The following is a 20,435-nucleotide window of genomic DNA, read 5'->3' as shown; positions in this document are numbered from 1 at the left end:
ATAACTGTCGGACAGTGCACACAGAAAGCACTATCTGCCGAACATTAATGCAGCATGTGGTATCCTTCGATTCACCAGAAGATTATCACGAGATTTTTCCGTTGTAGAGAGAAGTCGGCTCCGTATGTTCGTCCAAACGCGTTTCCACTTCACCGATGGAATTTCTTCGATGATTTTTGGTGTTTTCATTTTCCCTCTGAACACCTCTAAAAGCGATGTTGAGGATGGATTCTCTCGAACTTGATCAGCGATGTACGGCAGCTCACTAGCGTCTATTTTGAGGCATGGATATAACGCTGGAGTGCCTCTATGACTGCAAGAACAATCTGCTCCATTGAAATTCTGGTTGGGTGCTGTTTTTAGATAAAGTTAATGATTTGAAACGTTATCCGAGCTGCTGATGAGTTGGGGATGCCCAGGATTGATGCCATGAACCACAATTTCGACGTGAAAAAGGTTTTGATTACGGTAACTTTTTCAAGCAAGGACAGGATACGTGGTTTGAATTTCCACATAAGCTGTGATGTCTTTCTAATGACATCGCACCAATTTTCCTCAATCGTATTTACGCTTAGCTGAATTGAAGAAGATGGCGCCAAGAATTTTCACTGAATCGCAGAGGGTGAACCAACCAGGGGATCTAGTACACTGTTGGGTTCCAATGTTGATGGCCATTGTTTTGTTAGTGTTTGAAACTGATCCAGAGCAAAGCCCAAACTCGTTGAATGCGTCCAAAATCCGTTGAAATTTGTTGTTGTTCTCCACGATTATCGAGATGTCGTCAGCATACGCCAAAACTAGCTTTTATGGGTTGGTACATATGAATAGGAGTTTTTTTTTTCTAGAAGAGGGTGCAAATAAAGAACAAAAAGGTGCATGCTGAAAGGATCTTGTCTAACAGAACGTTAGATGGGAAAGGAGGGGAATAGATTTCCGTTGATTATTATTTTCGAGGTCGATTTCGACATGATTTTACCCAACAAAGAAACAAGTAAAGGATGAAATTCCGGACTTCTTAAAACACATAACAGATAGCTTTGATCAACACGATCAAAGGCGTGATCGAGGTCGATAGAGTAAGCCTTCATGATCTTCTTCGACAGTTGTATTCTACAACGTATTATGTACATTATATTACTGTTCGAACAATTTTATGATGGACTTATTATATGATGGAGTTCCATTTTCACTTCCACTCGCTGCTTGAGAATCCGTGACAGGAGCTTATAGTCAAAGATTAACGGTATGCTTTGATTGTATCATCACTGGTTTTCTTCTTTGTCAGCACTTTGATTCCCTCCAGAAAACTTTCAGAAATGTGTCCATTAAGCGCTTCATTCAAGATTAAATTGAGTTGTCTATACAGTATTGTTCCGATTTTGTCAGCCCCATCTTGAATTTAGGGCTGACAAAACAGGGTACCTGACAAAATCGGGAAAAAAATTTTTTCTTGAAAATAATTTCATTTTTGATTTGATAATTGTCCATTTACTTGTTATTTCGATATTTTATGTCAATACCGTGATAAGGGGTGACATTGAACCCTTTTCTTTATTTTTTACCTTTCTTACAAAGAAGGGTATACATACATGTCGCTTGATAAACCAACTTTCAATCCGAGGCCCGGAGGGCCAAGTGTCATATACTATTCGACTCAGATCGTCGAGATCGGAACATGTCTGTATGTGTGTGTATGTATGTGTGTGTGTGTGTATGTAACAAAATAATGTCACACACTTTTCTTGATGACCGCTTGACCGATTTGAGTTCTTGAGGCGTCAAATGAAAAGTCTTGCAAATAGCAAAATGGAGAAATGCTTCATGATTAGGTGTCAATATTCAACAACCTCTTTCTGCTTCCAACCGCCGGTGAGGTAAGTTCTAAACACCAAATAAAATCTGAAAATACTGTTTCCTAATACATACGTTTACCAATTTTCGCAGTAATATCGGAAACACCATCAAGAACCTTCATTAAAAAAACGTCACCATTAAAAGCTAAGCACTGTGTAGAGCAAGGTTTGTACTATCCTAAGTGCTTCAAATTGTATGGTTTTCAAAACAGATGGCTTTTTTTTTAACAATTTACAGATGTCTCCAAAAATAGTGGCTATTGAGAAAAAAACGAAACTCGCTCAGCCTTAAGGAAAAAGTCAAAATCCTTCGGAATATTTAGGAAAAGGCTGGGAAGAAAGCAGACATCGCGAAGAAGTACAACATCCATCCAACAATCGTCAGAAAAATTCAAAAGAATGCTGACTCTATACTTCGTGCGGCATCCAACACCTCGTGTCGTCTTGGTAAGACTTTCAAATACGTTTCCACATGTGCGTATAAAAATTTGGAGGATGTTTTGTTTCTTTGGTTTCTTAAAAAAATTATTTCTGGTAAAATTACGCAAATGACCTGTAACAAAAAGGAGCAGGACATTTACCGTAATTTTACAGGTCGAAAAACAAATTACGTGACATTTAATTTTCAGTGTACAACTTTTTTACAGGACATTTGCTGTAATAGTAAATGAATCTTCGTTATCTTTCTAGGAAAGCAATTTAAAATTACAGGTTGCAGTTTCAGTGACACGTAACAGTCAAAATTTTTTTCTGTGTGGTATCCACAAGCTTAAGATGGCGAAGCGTTATCAAGCGATATAGAAAGTGTTGAGGGTTTTTTGGAGAACTTTCACGAGGAAATACTTCATCGGGAGCTTACTGCTCAGATGGTATATAATGCAGACGAATCGGGATTGTTTATTAAAATGTTGCCAACAGAATCACCATGCAGAAACGGTGGGAATGTTCGATAAAATCATCGATTGGGCAGAAGAATCATCCCTTTCGATTGATGACATCATGTGTCTGCGTCGTATTCGTCAGGTAGGTATGGTAAAATCTCTGGGAAATTGATGTTAAACCACAAGCAATGGAGCGTTTTAATTTGAAGTATGTAATGGTACTTTTTTATGGATTTACAAAAATAAATGTTTTATTTTGAACCGTCCTTTATTTTTCTGAATTAAAAAAGAAAATAAAATATGTTTCATGAAAAACGACAAATCCACGTGGTTTGTGGATAGTTCCCTAATGGAATATCCATAAACCACGTAGACTAATTTTTGGTCATTTCAGATCCCCCCCCCCCTTCCCCCCTCGTATACTTTTGTCCATATAAAATTTCGAAAATTTGTATGGAGTGTAGACTTTGGCCAACCCCCCCCCCCCTCCACCCTGAAGTCTACGTGGTTTATGGATGATCCCCAAGGGCTATCCATAAACCATGTGATCAAAATGTGGTCAAGTTTCAAACTCCTTCCATTCGTCATCAGTGAAAACTCTTATGAACCTTCAATCACCCCAACCCTTAAAATCCCAACCCTTAAAATACCAAGTGGTTAATGGGTGGTCCTCTACGTGGGTCAGGACAACCCCCAAAAAACATACAGTGTTAAATGACTGGGAATTTTAGTTCAAAAGCAGAAAATTTCAACTAAATTTAAAGGCTGACAAAATCGGGATAAAATGCTGACAAAATCGGGGATAGACAAAATCGGGGGTAGACAAAATCGGGAGCTGACAAAATCGGAACACTACTGTAGATGATATAGAAGGCTTTCCAATAAAATTCTCTAGGGATACCATCCTGACCAGGAGATTTTCGAGAGGCACTTGATTTAATGGCAAAATAGATCTCTTTAGTTGTTATATCTCTCATCAATTGTTGATTGAATTCAGAAGTTAGCGCAATCTCTCTATTTTAAATTCGTTCTGTTATCAAATGGCTCTTGCCTTCGATGATGCTTTAAAGTCATATTGTGAATTTTAACAACATTTTTAGGAACGTCCCGGTGAACTGGCAACAAAACTCAGACTTCCGAAATCTAGTACCGTAATCCGGGGTAAGATTGATCACTTTTTTCAATATTTTTCGATTATTTTTTCTGTTAAGAGGAATGTGGCATGTTTAATATTTTTAAAACCAGTACTGGGCTCCTATGAACGTAAAACATGGTTGCAGAAATTTATTAGACTACTTTAAATTTGATTTAAAAATCGATTTAGTCTCTGTTCAGAATTTGATGCTTTGGGGTGACATTGATCAGTCTCTATTTTGACGGTTTTATCGAGTTTTCTTGATCATAAAGAATACAAAAACCATAATAATAAAATTTTAAATACTTGTTCATCAATTTGACCTAGTTTTTAACGTTTTCTTTTAAAAACATTTAAAACCGAAAAAGAACACTGATGCTGCATACATTTAGGGGCAAAAGTTATAACAATTGCTAAATAGTTTTAGCTTCAAAATACAAATGAAATTTTACCTTCACATGTTCTTCTAGGCTCACCCACTATTACCATTTTCATTTTTTCTTCAAAGTTAACCATTTGATAGGGTTCATAGCCATTTTTCCAATACGGGCTTACTCTGGGAAAACGTCCTTTATTTTTAAATATAAAAAGTTTATCACTAAATTCCTATAAAAATAGCACTACAACTACACAAATACATAGAAAAAAAGTTGTTCTTTCACATTCAACAACAATTTGCTTCAAAGTGCTTTTTGGTATCATCAGGAGAGCTGTTTGTTTGCGAGCCTTGGAAAAGATAGATATTTTAAGATTTTGAAATAACATTTTTTCTAGCAGAAAACAAATATCAAATACAAACCAAATTTAACCTATTTTATACTCAATTAATAGGCTTTCAAACGTAGAAAACAGTTTTCAAAAATTCAAACTATAGACTTAGTTATTGATGATTATTTGGCACAATTTCATGTTGATCAAAGCTACCCCGGTGATCAATGTTACCCCGTTTTACGGTACCTTACTTTTCTTTGTCGGATGTCTATCGGAAGTCGGAAGTTCGGACTTCCGAAGTAAAATTTAGTGCTGGTGCGTTAATATTTGAAAAATCGTTGCAGGGAATGCTCGCTCCCCTGGCCAGCTTCTGGATTGATCTTACTGAACTCCGTTTCACTTTCGTCTTGACCAATTTTACCACTTTAACAGTGCGTTCAGAACGTGGCTTTGCACTACCTGACTTCCGTGGACATGGTCCATCAAGGAGAGAACGTTTCACGCGGTAAGAATTAGAGATTTATGAATGAATGCACACTAACACAACAATCATTCTGTTTGCTGATTGGTTAAAATTTTGACTTTTTCAACTCCGCACTGCTTTGAGAGGAAAACACCATAAACGTCTCTTCCGACGGATAGAGAAATCGGAAAACGATTCTTATTTGCAAGAAAAACCAGGTTGCCATCCCCCTGGCTAAGACGATGTATGTTTTAAAAAAATCATGCATCGTTTTTGTAAGTATTGCCACATATAAAACATAAACTTTATTGTATTTTTGGTTGTGCTGCTACCATAAATCATCTACAATTTAACCAACATATTTTCCAATTTCGAAACCCTGTCGACGACGGACTGCAGCAATTAATATTCCATTTCGTTCGGTGTTGACTGAAACATTTTCCGAAACGAATTTATATTAATTCCATTGCCCGACGCAAACCCTCTCGCTCAGGATTTAACCCGAAAGGATAAAATTTAATTGAATTCAAAACCCAGTTTCAGTGACAACCCCGAAGGACTCCCCGAAGGATGAGTTGATCGAACAACCACCGTACCACATCCATTCCGGGTCCAGGTCTGGGTTCCAGCGGACGATATTTTCATCCCGGCTGTTGTTATCGGATACGGAAGATACAACATTCGAAACAAGTGCTCAAGCTGACGACAGACAGTGGAAGCAGCTAGGGCTCTTGGACGTTCGTGCCATCTACACCGATAACGGAAAAGCTGCCCCCGAGAGGATTCATTTTCCGGGCACGCTCCGGGAAGGTGTAGACCGAAGGATTAGTTTGGTGCTTTCCGGGCAGAAAGTTCGACGAATAGTTTTCGGAGGTAAGTCGGCCGGCAGCAGCTCGATCGTTTGCATATGAGTGTACTTGTTAAATAAGATGACGACGGTTGACATTGAACACATATGTATGTATGGGTTAAGTCGTCGGGGTGTCCTGAACTAAGCTTCTGTTGTTGAATTCGAAATTTGCATTCATACGGTCTTCAGATCACTTAAGACCCGGAATAAGTCCGGATTGATATTTAAGTATCTTAAAATAAATAGGCTTAGTCGCGAGACGTTAGTCAAATCACTTTCTGCATATTTTATCATATTTTATCTTGTTGTTTTTTTCTTATTTTATCTCTTGTTATTATGTTTGATCTTGTTTTATTGAAGTTCAAACAACATTTAAGCAAAATTTGACTTCTACTCGTTGAGTCTTTTCACACAATACCCATGTTATATCGGGGTTTCTAGTATTTCAAGATGGGCGTCGGAAATCTCTAAGATTACACGTCATATCAACTGTGGTTTTGTTTTGGTTCTGATTTTTTCGGAAATTTAATTTTTAGTCATGTTGATGAGAAATCGAAACACAAGTGATAAATTTGCTTTAAGATTCCTTCATCTTGAATGTTAATCAAAGAACTTGAAACTCATTGCTATACTTGTAGGTGAAAAGCTTAGCATCGTAATCAGAGCTTGATTCAATGTACATTAAAGAAATTTTCCAGCACGCGTTAAGTGAGTAGAACGTGATGAAAACTTGGAGGCTCTTAATGGGCCTATTCTCAACCGAATTTGATTTAAGATCGTCGAAGCACGGAATTGTAAACAGCCCACTGGAGGGTGTTTTTGTTGAATGACTTCATCGGAACCGTTCCGAACTTCGGCATCTTGATTAGTCCCAACTTTGGCGCTTTTGATTAATTATGTATTAAAATGTCTCTGCCTTCTTTTCATTTCCCGGTGATATCTAATCGTGAGCCATCGCTTTTCAATTGCCTGCTTCCAGAAAGTTGCGAAGAGTTCATTTACTCGGTAAATGGGCTAAGTTTTGCCTTTCCACCGGTCCTGATGCTGCCAAGTGGCAGCTCGAATCGCCGGGAGCTGAATCAATTCACCTGTAGCAATAGCAGCGGACAAGATGGCGATGGCGGAGGTCCCCGGGAGGAAAATGGCGGGGACGCGGAGCCAAACCAGAGCTGGGTGCCAAAAAGCTGTCACCCACCGGATGACAAACCGTGCGAATGTGTCCACATTGAGAATATCGAAACGGGCCATCGGGTGGAGCTGGTTCTAATTAACGCAGGTAACCTTTTGCTTTCTACATATTGAAATTTGATGAACTCGGACATTGGGCGGGATAATCTAGCATTATAAACATCAGGGTGCAATGCACATGACAAAAATGACAAAAAATGACAAAAATGACAAAAATGATAAAATTGACAAAAATCACAAAAATGAAAAAAATGACAAAAATGATGAAAATGGCAAAAAATGACAAAAATGACAAATATGACACAAAATTACAAAGATAAAAAAAATGCCAAAAATTAGAAAAAATGTCAAAAATGACAAAAATGACAAAAATGACAAAAATGACAGAAATGAAAAAAATGACAAAAATGACAAAAATGACAAAAATGACAAAAATGACAAAAATGATAAAAATGACAAAAATCACAAAAATGAAAAAAATGACAAAAATGACAAAAATGACAAAAATGACAAAAATGACAAAAATCACAAAAATCACAAAAATTACAAAAATCACAAAAATCACAAAAATCACAAAAATCACAAAAATCACAAAAATCACAAAAATGACAAAAATGACAAAAATTATAAAAAATAACAAAAATGACAAAAATGACAAAAATGACTAAAATGACAAAAATGACAAAAATGACAAAAATTACAAAAATGACAAAAATGACAAAAATGACAAAAATGACAAAAATGACAAAAATGACAAAAATGACAAAAATGACAAAAATGACAAAAATGACAAAAATGACAAAAATGACAAAAATGACAAAAATGACAAAAATGACAAAAATGACAAAAATGACAAAAATGACAAAAATGACAAAAATGACAAAAATGACAAAAATGACAAAAATGACAAAAATGACAAAAATGACAAAAATGACAAAAATGACAAAAATGACAAAAATGACAAAAATGACAAAAATGACAAAAATGACAAAAATGACAAAAATGACAAAAATGACAAAAATGACAAAAATGACAAAAATGACAAAAATGACAAAAATGACAAAAATGACAAAAATGACAAAAATGACAAAAATGACAAAAATGACAAAAATGACAAAAATGACAAAAATGACAAAAATGACAAAAATGACAAAAATGACAAAAATGACAAAAATGACAAAAATGACAAAAATGACAAAAATGACAAAAATGACAAAAATGACAAAAATGACAAAAATGACAAAAATGACAAAAATGACAGAAATGACAAAAATGACAAAAATGACAAAAAATGACAAAAATGACAAAAATGACAAAAATGGAAAAAAGACAAAAATGACAAAAATGACAAAAATGACAAAAATGACAAAAATGACAAAAATGACAAAAATGACAAAAATGACAAAAATGACAAACATGACAAAAATGACAAAAATTACAAAAAATACAAAAATGACAAAAATGACAAAAATTACAAAAATTACAAAAATTACAAAAAATACAAAAATTACAAAAATTACAAAAATGACAAAAATGACAAAAATGGCAAAAATTACAAAAAATATAAAAATTACAAAAAAATACAAAAATGACAAAAATTACAAAAATTACACAAATTTCAAAAATGATGAAAATTGCAAAAATGATAAATGTTGTCTGATTACCGGTCCAAGACAGTAATTTTTTAGTGAGCTAGAGGTAATTAAAATTATTTGATTTAGTGATCTCAGAATTTTTAAGCCTTTCACGCGGTACCAATTACTCATTTTTTTTTTGAAAACGAACACATACAGGATCTCAATGAAAAACATGATGTTTCCTCGAAGAGATTCCTTTTTCTTAACTCTAGGCGTACATCTTTCTTGACCAAAATCACTTATCACACCTTAATTAATCCCGGATAGTCGAAAATGTATGTGTATATGTTAGAATTCAACCATGGATGCACGGATTCACCGCAGTTACTGCTTAAATATGTGCTAACTTACATGCCTTATTTAGATTAATTTACACCAAAAAATGTACAAATTTTAAATTTCCATACAAAGTTTGCAGCGGTCTAATACCCCACACTAAGTGGCACATGATCATTCACAAGCTTTGATTTGCGATTTGGTTAGGTATGAATAACTTATTGCTATTTCTTGAAAATTATCTTCTCCACCTGAAAAAGCATGATAAAGGGTGTCCACGATGAAATCCCAAGCAACCAAAAGTCTCGCAAAAAAGTCAAACACAGCTTAATTAGCATAATCAATGTGCTGATGTTCATTTTATTCAGCCCAAAATTTAAGTTCTTATTGAAACCTTGAAATTCCATTACAGATTTGAACGGCCTTCTGTTCAGCTCACAAGTCATCGTTTAATCAGCAAAAACCAAAAAAAAATCTATTCTCTCCTCTCTTACTTCAGTCACCACCAGCCCATGTGGTGCTGCCGGTTTCTTGGCATCCATCTTTATTCCTCCCATCACCTCAATTTATCTGACATAATTGCTTTGTTTTTGACATTGTTTGATACATGATGGCATGCACGCCAGTTCTTATACACATTTGAATTATTTTATTTGCATACTCAAGCAGTCAAACAACCTAATGAAAAAAAATTAGTTATGATACCAGATTTGAACCGCGACCCTTCGAATAATAGCCAAACACGCTGCCACGAGGTCACGCCTAGATGTTGTCTTACCAGCAGCTAAAACTCGAAGTGGTAATAAGCTTCCCAGCCAGCGGCCAGCAGCAAAGACGCCAGGCTATTTGAGGAATTTTTTGGAACTTGGAGTCCATGGAAGGCTATTTGAGACCCAATTTGTAACTTTTATACTGAAGAGATGCGATTGACATGGCAGAGAAAAGGCTATTTAAGCAACTTTTTGGAAGTTGAAGTCCATGGGAGGCTATTTGAGACCCAATTTGTAACTTTTATAATTAATGGAAGTGATTGACAGTTCACAAAAAGGCTATTTGAGGAACTTTTTGGAACTTGAAGTCCATGGAAGGCTATTTGAGACCCAATTTGTAACTTTTATACTGAAGAGATGCAATTGACATGTCACAAAAAGGCTATTCAAGAAATTTTTTGGAACTTGAAGTCCATGGAAGGCTATTTGAGACCCAATTTGCAACTCTTATACTGCAGAGATGCGATTGACATGTCACACAAAGGGCTATTTAAGAAACTTTTTGGAACTTGAAGTCCATGGAAGGCTATTTGAGACCCAATTTGAAACTTTTATATTGAAGGGATGCTATTGACATGTCACAACAAGGCTATTTAAGGATTTTTTTTTTGGAGCTTTCATGCTCGCATTCGAGACAATTCTGTACCAATTCCCTTTGGAACCTTTGTTCAGCGAAACTCGAACTTCGTAGTCACGCGTTTAAGTAGATATGGGACTTTTGGTTGCTTGGGATGGCCACACACAAAATTGATGCGAAAAATTTTGGGTTTTCATCCTATTGCCAACAAATTTTCAAGGATTGAAAAATAACTATTAAACTTCATTTTACCATTTGACTCGTATTTTATTTACAGTCCATACGCAAATGCCCACACCTTGGCGTTAACCCCAGTCATAAAATTCTGCACAACCTGTGAATCAACCGTTTTTTGAATGTAAACCCATACTTTCTTGAGTTTCTCGACTGTCTTCACTACCTTAGTTCGTTTAAGAAGGTGCTGCTTCATAATCGCCCAGTACTTCTCGATGTGGCGGAGCTCTGGAGTGTTGGGAGGGTTGAATATTTTTGGAACAAAATTTAGCACGTCCTTGGAGTAGTGGCATGAGGCCAAATCCAGCCAGAAGATATTTGGGACGTTGTGGGCTTTCAGGAGAGAAAGCAGCCGCTTCTGGAGGCACTCTCACAGATGTTCACGAAAGGTGCACTCAGCTTCCCGCACGTGCAGATGGCTTGCCAAACCAGGAATTTATTCGCAAATTTGGACATGTTCTGAGTGCGGACATGCTTCGGAACGCTGAACTTATCCTTGGCCGTGAAAAACAGGTTGCCGAGGATCTGTTTGAAGTCGGTCTTCACATAATATGTTTCATCGTCCATGATGCAGCATTCAACTTTCGTCAGCATGTTGAGGTACATTTTCCTGGCACGGGTTTTGACGGATTTGTTCTGCTTCTCGTCGCAATTAGGGGCCTTTTGTACCTTGAACGTTCGAAGCCCAGACATAGTTTTGGCCTTCTGGACAAAACTTCGGCTTAGGTGCAGCTTCTTAGCCACATCCCGAACGGAGGCGTTCGGGTTTCGGTTGAAGGCCCCAACTACGCGGTTGTGATTTTTGGTGTTATACGGAATATTTTTTCCTTCATTCTGGGCTTCCGACTAATGGTCAATTGTTGCTCGAATCGCTTAATCACTCGCTACACCGTGGAATTCGCACGATTTTATCACTCACGAGCTGTTTTTTACTCCATTTTCGCGAGTTTTGATCAAAGGACTTTAAAACTTGCAAGATGTAAACAATGCAATATGAACTAAATTCACCCAAAGTTTAGTTAATTTCTACCCAACGGGTTAAGAGTTAGAGCAATTTCATAGTGTGGCAATTTCATCGTGGACACCCTTTTAAATATTATTATAAGCATTTGGGCTTATTTTTGTTAAAAACGTTAAGTTCGACACCGATGCAGTTAGCGGACGCTTGGAAACAATTACAGATACATTTATATTGGCAAGTTAAATAAAAGTAGCAAATAACGCGTTCATAACTTACACAACAATCTAATCTTAACGTTAACCCATAGCCCACGATACCCCACTCTCCCCTTCAAATGAACAGAGTTCTCAATAAAAATTCTCAACCAACAGATTCCGGCTCAGACCACACCTACCATCTCCACGGATTATCCTTCTACGTGCTGGGGACAACTTCGTTCGCAGACAACTGGCAAGACGCGGTAAGTCTCCATCTTTCTCAAAAGTTACATTGTACAAATCAGTATTTAACAACAGCAGACAACACCGCTAATACCTGCACCTCATCAAGGGTGGTGGCTAATCCGGTAAAAATCTGATTAATTTTCATTTAACTTTCCCGTGTTGGGCAGCTTCGCTCCGTTAAGCGAAACTTTGTCTTTCCGTTGCTGCGGGATACAATCCGGATTCCAAGCAGGTCGCTGGTAGTGCTTCGATTCATTGCCTCCAATGCCGGTCTCTGGATGCTGCGGGATTTGGGTGCGACAGCAGGAGGATCAACCGATGGATGGACTCGTGGGCTGGACGTGCTCCTGAATGTTGGCTCCGAACGCGCTAGCTTTGACATTCCGGACGATTTTCCCACCTGTCGGAGCTTCGTTGGACCAAAGTATTTCCTTATTTGATTTAAAGAATTGTGATGGAATCAATATAGAGTTTATATTTTTAACAATTGTTGCTGTTGGATATTCAAAAAGAACGGAAAAGAAAGGGCCTAGTAATGTTTTTTCACAGCTAAGTTTATAGTTTTTCAGTAGTTGGTCAATTTTAGGTGTCAATTCTACCCATACAGGATTTATCAACAAGCTCCAAAAGTTCAAATGATCCAAAAAGGTGATAAATAGTTTTAAAACTCATTAAAAACAGGTGCACAGGAAATTCGATGTAGTACCTAATGTTGTCCCATTTTTCCCAATGTTTGCATATCTTAAAAAAAAAAAAAAAAAAAAAACGAACACACACATATAGGATCTCAGTGAAACTTCATGTTTCTTTGAAGAGATCTAATTTACTTAACTCTAAGGCGTACATCTTTCAAGGATATTATGGCTAGCATCTTACAAATGCTAAAACCACCAGACCACAGAAAGAGTACTATGTGTGCCGTGATCGGGATTCGATCTCATGGACTCTGGCTTAGAAGACTGGAACGCTATCCTCTAGGCCACGGCCGGCGGCTTAAAAGCCTTCTAAAGCATGGATCATCTTAAATCTGAACGCATTTAAACGGGTTTATCTCGAAGCTATGTAAACGGAATAAAAATGTTCTGCACTCAAAGTGTAGATTTTTTATTGCACTTTAAAGGAAAAATAATAAAAAAAATTATGGAACAATATGTTTTCTCAGGCACTCGTCCTTGTACATCTTGGAGTTCATAGTCTTGTTTGTCACAAAAAACGCATTTTCTTTTTGGCTGAAATTTCATTTCGAATTTTTCAACATAAAATCCTATAATAAAGTGACTAAAACCACCTAAAATTTCCATTATTTCTAGTGAAACATGTCAGAAGCGTTCAAATTTCTTTTCAAACTAAGAAAAAAACAATTCGTATTATACGAATAAAATAAGCACACAAAAATTGAGCCAATCGGTAACGGACAGATTTCCGTCACACCTCTGCGATAGGAGTTCTTGGCTGTTTTGACCGTGACCACACGTACTCGACCATCGTCTCCGGGGAAAATCTTCTCGATTCGGCCGAGCTTCCAGCTCAGCGGGGGTGCGTTGTCTTGCTTCATGAGGACCAATGTGCCCTCCGAAATATTGGGGCGAACCACAGGCCACTTCTTGCGGTTTTGGAGCTGGCCGATATAATCTCTCGACCAAGCCTGCCAGAAGTGCTGAACTCGCTGTTGCATCTGTTGGAAAGAATTAAGACGATTTATTGGGAGTTCACTGATGTCCACCTCGGGGAGAGAAACTAGAGGCTCTCCAACGATAAAATGCCCTGGAGTCAGAGCGACGACGTCATCAGGCTCGGATGAGCGGGGGGTCAAGGGCCGTGAATTCATGACGGCCTCGACCTGGATCAGGAGAGTGTTGAAATCATCGATGTTAAGGACTGTTGTTTGCATCACCCGATACAAATGATGCTTAAACGATTTGACAGCGGCCTCCCAGAGGCCACCGAAGTGTGGGGATCGAGCGGGGTTGAAATGGAATACGATCCCATTATCAGCACAGTGAGTGCCAAGTTCATCGGAGCTGTGCATCTTGTCGAAGTCTTGTTTGGATTCTTGCAGAAGTCGGTTGGCCCCAACAAAAGTCAGAGCGTTGTCGCAGTAGATGTCGGCCACCCGACCTCGTCGGCCAACGATGCGTTTCAGGGCGTTGATGAAGGACTCAGAAGTGAGGCTGTAGACCATGTCGATGTGGACAGCTTTCGACCACATACATACGAAGATCGCGACGAATATTTTCAACGGCGCGGACCGACGATTTGGGATACGAACGAAAAACGGGCCGCAATAATCTACTCCGCAGCTCACAAACGCGCGCGTGGGTGTGAGCCGAACACTTGGTAAGGGTCCCATAATCTGGGAGGCACTGGTTGGCTTGCAGCGAAAGCAGACTAGGCATTCTTTGACCACTTTTTTCACCAGATCTCTCCCCCGAATCGGCCAGAATCGTTGTCGAATTGTTGCCAAAAGCATTTGAGGGCCAGCATGAAGGGTGTTCAGGTGGATTGATTTGGCCAAAAGGTAAGCCAAGTGCGATTTGTGTGCCAAGATTATTGGGAACCTGGTGTCGAACGGTGCGTCAAGGTGCTGGAGTCGGCCTTGAAGGCGGAGCAGACCGCTTTCGTCCAAAAATACGTTGAGCGACTTAAGTTTCGATGTGGTGCCAATGTTTTTGATTATTGGCTCAGATGCGTTTTTCAAAAACTGAATTTCCTTATTATAATGCGTTTTCTGATCGTGTCGAATTAGGATATTCAGTGATGCATTTAATTCGTGAGCGTTTAGTGAGCCAAAATTTCGTTTATCCGGTTTTGTTCGACAATTTTGTATAAAGCGATAACCCCATGCAACTTTTCGCTGAAGGGGGGAGAGACGAGAATGATCTGTGATGGGGTGAAAAAGGGAGATTCTGTTATTGCAACTAGAGAAACTGTCGATTGCTTGCTTTCAATTCCTCTAGCTTGCATGTGGAGAGGCGATAGTGAGATATCGTTTGGTGGCCAGTTTGATTTGTCGGTGCAAAGAAAGTTGGGTCCATGCCACCAAAGATTGTCTGCTATGAGTGCTGATGGGCTGACACCGCGAGAGATTCGATCAGCTGGATTGAGATCAGTCGGAATATGACGCCATGGACTGCCTCTGGTGATGCGGTGGATCTCAGCAATTCTGTTCGATACAAACACCTTCCAAACGGACGACGACGAAGCCAACCAGTGCAGCACTATGGTGGAATCCGTCCAAAATGTCACCGGGCAATTCCATCCGGTGTATTCCACGATAGAGTCTTGTAGCTGGGCAGCAAGGAGAGCAGCACAAAGCTCTAGCCGAGGGGTTGACAGCTTGTTGAGAGGGCTAACTCGCGATTTTGAAGCCAGGAGATTGCAAATTGGTTTGTTTTCTGCGTTCGAGGAAAGTACATAAATGCAACAACCATATGCACTATCGGAAGCGTCCGAGAAGCAGTGCAGTTCGAAATTTTCGTAGTCATTCATAAAAAGTTGTCTGGGAATGGCTAACGAACGAAAGCTTTCCATCTCCTGTCGGTATTGCTGCCACCATGCCTGGTGATGTACTGGCAACGGATCATTCCACGAAAACTTTTCGGACCAGAGCGACTGCAGAAACATTTTTGCGCTTACGACGGAGGCACCGAGTAAACCCATCGGATCGAAGAGACGAGACATTTCCGAGAGTATGACTCGTTTTGTTATTGGAGCCGACGTTTCGAGATCAGGAACATTGAAAGTGAAATGAGCGGGTTGCGGATGCCAACGAAGTCCCAATGTTTTGATCGATCGTGATTGGCCAATATCGAGTTCGGATCGAGAGTTTCTGAGTGCTTCTGGAATCTGCGAGAGGACTTCGTTGCAATTGCTGCACCATTTGCGAAGAGTAAACCCCCCAGATTTCAATAACTCAATCATCTGGTGGTTTTCGGCGATCAACAGCTGTTTATCATCATTGCCCGAAAGATAATCATCCACGTAGAAACGCTTGGGTACGAGTGGGGCAGCGAGAGGAAAGTTTTCGGCTTCATCGTGGGCAAGTTGGTTGAGGACGCGAGTAGCCAGGTACGGAGCAGGGGCTGTACCATATGTTACTGTGTTCAAACGAAAGGTTTGTAGTGGTGCTTCGGAATTCTTTCGCCACAGTATCTGCTGCAGAGGACGATCAGCTGGATGGACGACGATCTGCCGGTACATTTTTTTCACATCAGCTGTTACGGCGTATTTTGGCAAACGAAAGTTGATGAGTGTGGAAATCAACGAAGGTTGTACGGTGGGACCGATGTAGCAGATGTCGTTCAGCGAAATGTTGTTTGCTGCTCGGCAAGACGCATCGAACACGACGCGAGTTTATGTTGTTGTGCTTTCGGGACGTTGGATGGCGTGGTGAGGAAGGTAGTAGTGGGGCTTTGTGAGATCGGGCTTGACAGGTTCCATATGACCGAGATTTTCATATTCAGTCATGAATTCAAAATAATCCGCTCGAAGATTATCATTTGAGCCCAACTTCCTCTCGGCACTAAGAAATCTGTGATTTGCTATCGGGAAAGATTCTCCCAAGGCATGCAACATTTCCTCACGAATCGGCAAACGAACCACGTACCGTCCGTCAGGTGCTCTGAAGTGGGTTTTCAAGAAATGCGTCTCGCAATATTGTTCTTCCAAACTTAAAGATTTGCCTTTCTCGAAACTTTCCACTTCCCAAAATTTACGAATTGTGGCGTCCAGATTGTCTATGGACGAAACATTGCAGACCACGGCGGGACTTTTTGGTTGTGCGTTTGTTTCACCCGCGACGACGTACCCAAAAACAGTTTTTCGTAGAATTGGAAAACCTTGGCCAAGCGATATCTGATCATTTTCTAATATGGAGAAGAATGATTTGATTCCAATGATAAGGTCAACGTCGTGTGCAATATTAAACTTGGGGTCTGCAAGGGGAAGGTTGCGAGGAATTACCCACTTCGAAATGTCTACGTTTGTAGATGGAAGAACTCTGGTCAAGGCAGGCAACACGAAAAATTCCATGCTTGTGACAAAGTTGCCGGATCGAGAGGCAATGGTGATCGGCACTTGATCTTTTACTCTTTGGACTGACTGGCTGATACCATACACATCGACGTTTGCTGGTGTACGTTTTAAGCGAAGCTGTTGTGCCAAATGTTCGGAAACGAAGTTGGCTTCGGAAGCACAGTCAAGCAAGGCACGAGCGTGTAAAAAGTTGCCTGCGAGGTCCTTGACCTTAACGTATGCAGTCAGCATGAAAACAGCTGATTGGGATGGTTTCGAGAAAAATGATTGTGTATGGCAATTGGTCACATGTGTTGTGTTTTGAGCCGAACCTGACGGATGCCCATCCGACGAGGGAACGAAAGACGACGAATGTTTACTAGGCCCAACCGACGACGAGGGCACTCCCTGTACCCGAGGGAGCACGTGACATTGATCGGCAATGCACGTAACCGACGACGAAGGATCGACGACCGGTGCCGATTGTGAGTGTGAATAGGATTGCGCAATTTGTGCAGCGATAGTATTTTGCTCATCATCGTGAATGGACGATGGTTTGAATGAGTTCAGGTGCAACAAGGTGTGATGTTTCCTGTTGCATGTTCGACACGATCCAGAAGTACAATTTTTCATCAAATGCGACGGTTTTAGGCAATTGAGGCAAAGACCATGTCTCTTGGCGATTTCGAAACGTTTTTGAGGTGTTTGCCTTTTGAACTCGTCGCACTGCATCAAAAGGTGCGCTTGTTTGCATAAGATGCATTTCGGCAGATCACTATTGGCTAAGTGATAAATCGATATTCTATTTCGAGAAGATTTTGATTCGATTTTGGATTCGAATTTTGCACTAGGTAGCGATGGTTGGGAGAGCATTAGTGATTGCAAAATTCGAGAACGCTTTTGTATAAAAGTGACTAACGATTCGTAGGTTGGTCGAATGTCGTCACACAATTGATTTTCCCACTCCTTCTGTGAAACTGGATCTAATTTGCTGCTCAGAGTTTCGACAAGGAAAGAATTCCAATGATCCTTCGGATCTTCTAATTTGTTTAGAACGCTCACGTGTTTTCCGAATTCATCAACCAAATTGGCGAGGGCTGATGAAGATTCTTTCCGAACAGAAGGTGTGGATAAAAGTGCCGAAAAATGTTGCTTAATTTGCAGATTTCTATTATCGTACCGTTTATTTAACAGATCCCACGCGATAGTGTAGTTAGTCGCAGAAACTTCCAACGATTCGATGAGCCTGAGAGCTTCTCCCTTGAGAACTGCCTTCAAGTATTGAAATTTTTGTATGGACGAAAGTTGCAGGTTCACATGGATGAGGGTGGTGAACAAATCGTGAAAATTCATCCACTCATCGAAATTTCCACTATATTCCGGAATTTTAATCTCAGGGAGACGGACAGAGGGAACATGTGCAGGTGGAGCTAAGGGGGATTGAGATGAATTGTTGGGAGCAATGGCGTCTAATTTTGCCGCCAAATTACCTTTAAGCATGAAATAATCATTTTCGACATTGGCACGTGTTTCTGAAAATTCCTCAGGCAATTCTTCTTCGGCCTCGATCTCACTTTGAATTTCATTAAATTCCCGATAAAGCTCGTCTAGTTTTTCTAGGCGGAATTTCAATTGAGGAAAATCCCGCTCAGAATTAAAATTCTCATAAAAGGTTTTAACCAAATTGATGGAACCAGTGATAGTGTTCCGACGCACAATCAATCGTTTTACCTTACGCTCATCACGGTTCATTTTAGAGCTTTTTGCTGGGCCAATTAACATGAACGCTCGAAAATCTTTCTTTATTGGTTCGATTGACTCACCTGTCTATTGTAGTGGTTAAAACCTGGGCTCACTTGACCAAACCTGCGTTCCGTGTCCACGTGGTGCGACTAACTTCCTCCGTTGCAGCCGTAATTCGGTCGAAAATCCTCCAAAAATGACGATATCCAGTCTGTAGATGTTGCGGGGGCGATGATATCCAGTTGAGGGTCCAGCCGATGCGATAGGAACCTCCGAACGCAGCTATCCGATGACGATGAGGTAACCTCTCCAAACTGGTCGAGAACAATGGGGACCTGGCGATTCCCGGGTTTCGGCACCAAAAAATGTAGCCAAACCGGACTAGCAGCTGCAGGGACGTCGATGGATCCAATTTACTTTACAGGATCTTTTTGGGTACTTTTCAGACTTTAAACTTGCACGACAAACTTGTGATAATGTGTGATAGTTTCACTCGAAATAAAAATGTGGTTTTCTGGAGTGAAAGACGAAATTTTGTCTAAGCTGATGTTTATTGGTTCAAGTGCTGACCAAGACTAACTGCTGCACAATCATTGCCCTAGCTTGTGGCGGGAAGCGCCCAATTTGATGATGATGATCATTGATTGAGTTAAACAATGAAGTGTGAGAGCAATTATAATTGAGCTGAGACTTAACGTTTCTTGACTATTTGAACAATTTGAATTTTTGGTTTAGGGATGTTCAATATTCTTATTCTACTATTGAGTTCTGCAACATGGCGCGCCCCGTTGAAAGGAACTTTCAACAGAACCATTAATCCGAGCTTCCAGTCGTCTTCTTTGGTACCGATTCGTCTGTCGCCACCAACTGGGTCGTCGGTTCCGAGGTGCCTTCCTTCGGAGCCAAAGTTGTAGGTTCTTCAATCGGTAACGGACAGATTTCCGTCACACCTCTGCGATAGGAGTTCTTGGCTGTTTTGACCGTGACCACACGTACTCGACCATCGTCTCCGGGGAAAATCTTCTCGATTCGGCCGAGCTTCCAGCTCAGCGGGGGTGCGTTGTCTTGCTTCATGAGGACCAATGTGCCCTCCGAAATATTGGGGCGAACCACAGGCCACTTCTTGCGGTTTTGGAGCTGGCCGATATAATCTCTCGACCAAGCCTGCCAGAAGTGCTGAACTCGCTGTTGCATCTGTTGGAAAGAATTAAGACGATTTATTGGGAGTTCACTGATGTCCACCTCGGGGAGAGAAACTAGAGGCTCTCCAACGATAAAATGCCCTGGAGTCAGAGCGACGACGTCATTTTTATATATTGAATATAGAAGATATTTCAGAAATTTCCAGCGATTCAACCATTATGTTCTGATCTAGGCCGGTTTAAGGGGGGGCAATAGGGGCAACTGCCCCGGGATCCCCGGCTCAGGGAGCCTCCTGAGAGAAAAAAAATGTTTACATTACTTTAATCATACTACTTCACAAATCTGGTTGGCCTTCGACCAGACCGAACTGAGCGCCTTTAGACAATTGAAAAACAACGGAAACTTAATCTCGAGTTATTCATATCCTAGATCGCAAAACCGAATACGAATATTTAAAATAAATTCCTTGAATTATAAACTATTGATTGTAGCTCATAAACATCAAAGATTTTGTTTCTAGATGAAAATATTTGCACATGAAGTTCAAGTGTCTCGAA

The 20,435-nt window shown here is 40.0% G+C and overlaps 4 protein-coding genes across 7 annotated transcripts in view; 1 reads left to right on the top strand and 3 right to left on the bottom strand.

Moving 5' to 3' along the window:
- LOC129757417 (uncharacterized) overlaps positions 1-12,466 on the top strand; it is a 38,547-nt gene extending 26,081 nt beyond the window's left edge. For 3 of the 4 annotated variants that reach the window (XM_055754631.1, XM_055754632.1, XM_055754630.1), the window contains exons 5-8: positions 5,581-5,916; positions 6,873-7,169; positions 11,908-11,996; positions 12,147-12,466. In XM_055754631.1, the coding sequence (XP_055610606.1) occupies positions 5,581-5,916; positions 6,873-7,169; positions 11,908-11,996; positions 12,147-12,419 (995 nt within the window). In that variant the 3' untranslated portion in view covers positions 12,420-12,466. The remainder of the gene's footprint in view (positions 1-5,580; positions 5,917-6,872; positions 7,170-11,907; positions 11,997-12,146) is intronic. The other variant, XM_055754634.1, reaches the window with a different exon arrangement.
- Positions 12,467-13,083: 617 nt separating this feature from the next.
- Positions 13,084-14,161, bottom strand: LOC129752489 (uncharacterized). The gene is made up of 2 exons (XM_055748261.1): positions 13,411-14,161; positions 13,084-13,091 (listed from the first exon to the last, which is right to left on the bottom strand). The coding sequence occupies exons 1-2, from the start codon at positions 14,159-14,161 to the stop codon at positions 13,084-13,086; spliced, it is 759 nt and encodes a 252-aa protein (XP_055604236.1).
- A 596-nt stretch (positions 14,162-14,757) lies between these two features.
- LOC129752488 (uncharacterized) lies at positions 14,758-16,179 on the bottom strand. Its single transcript, XM_055748260.1, has one exon. It carries the CDS (start codon positions 16,177-16,179, stop codon positions 14,758-14,760), a length of 1,422 nt encoding a protein of 473 aa, XP_055604235.1.
- Positions 16,180-16,332: 153 nt separating this feature from the next.
- LOC129752487 (uncharacterized) lies at positions 16,333-18,744 on the bottom strand. Its single transcript, XM_055748259.1, has one exon. The coding sequence runs from the start codon at positions 18,742-18,744 to the stop codon at positions 16,333-16,335; it is 2,412 nt and encodes an 803-aa protein (XP_055604234.1).
- Between the last annotated feature and the right edge of the window lie 1,691 nt (positions 18,745-20,435).

Source organism: Uranotaenia lowii, chromosome 3 (assembly GCF_029784155.1).
Source record: "Uranotaenia lowii strain MFRU-FL chromosome 3, ASM2978415v1, whole genome shotgun sequence".
Classification (NCBI taxonomy): Eukaryota; Metazoa; Arthropoda; class Insecta; order Diptera; family Culicidae; genus Uranotaenia; species Uranotaenia lowii.
Note: the sequence above shows the minus strand (reverse complement) of the source record. Positions and strands in the feature narration are given on the sequence as shown.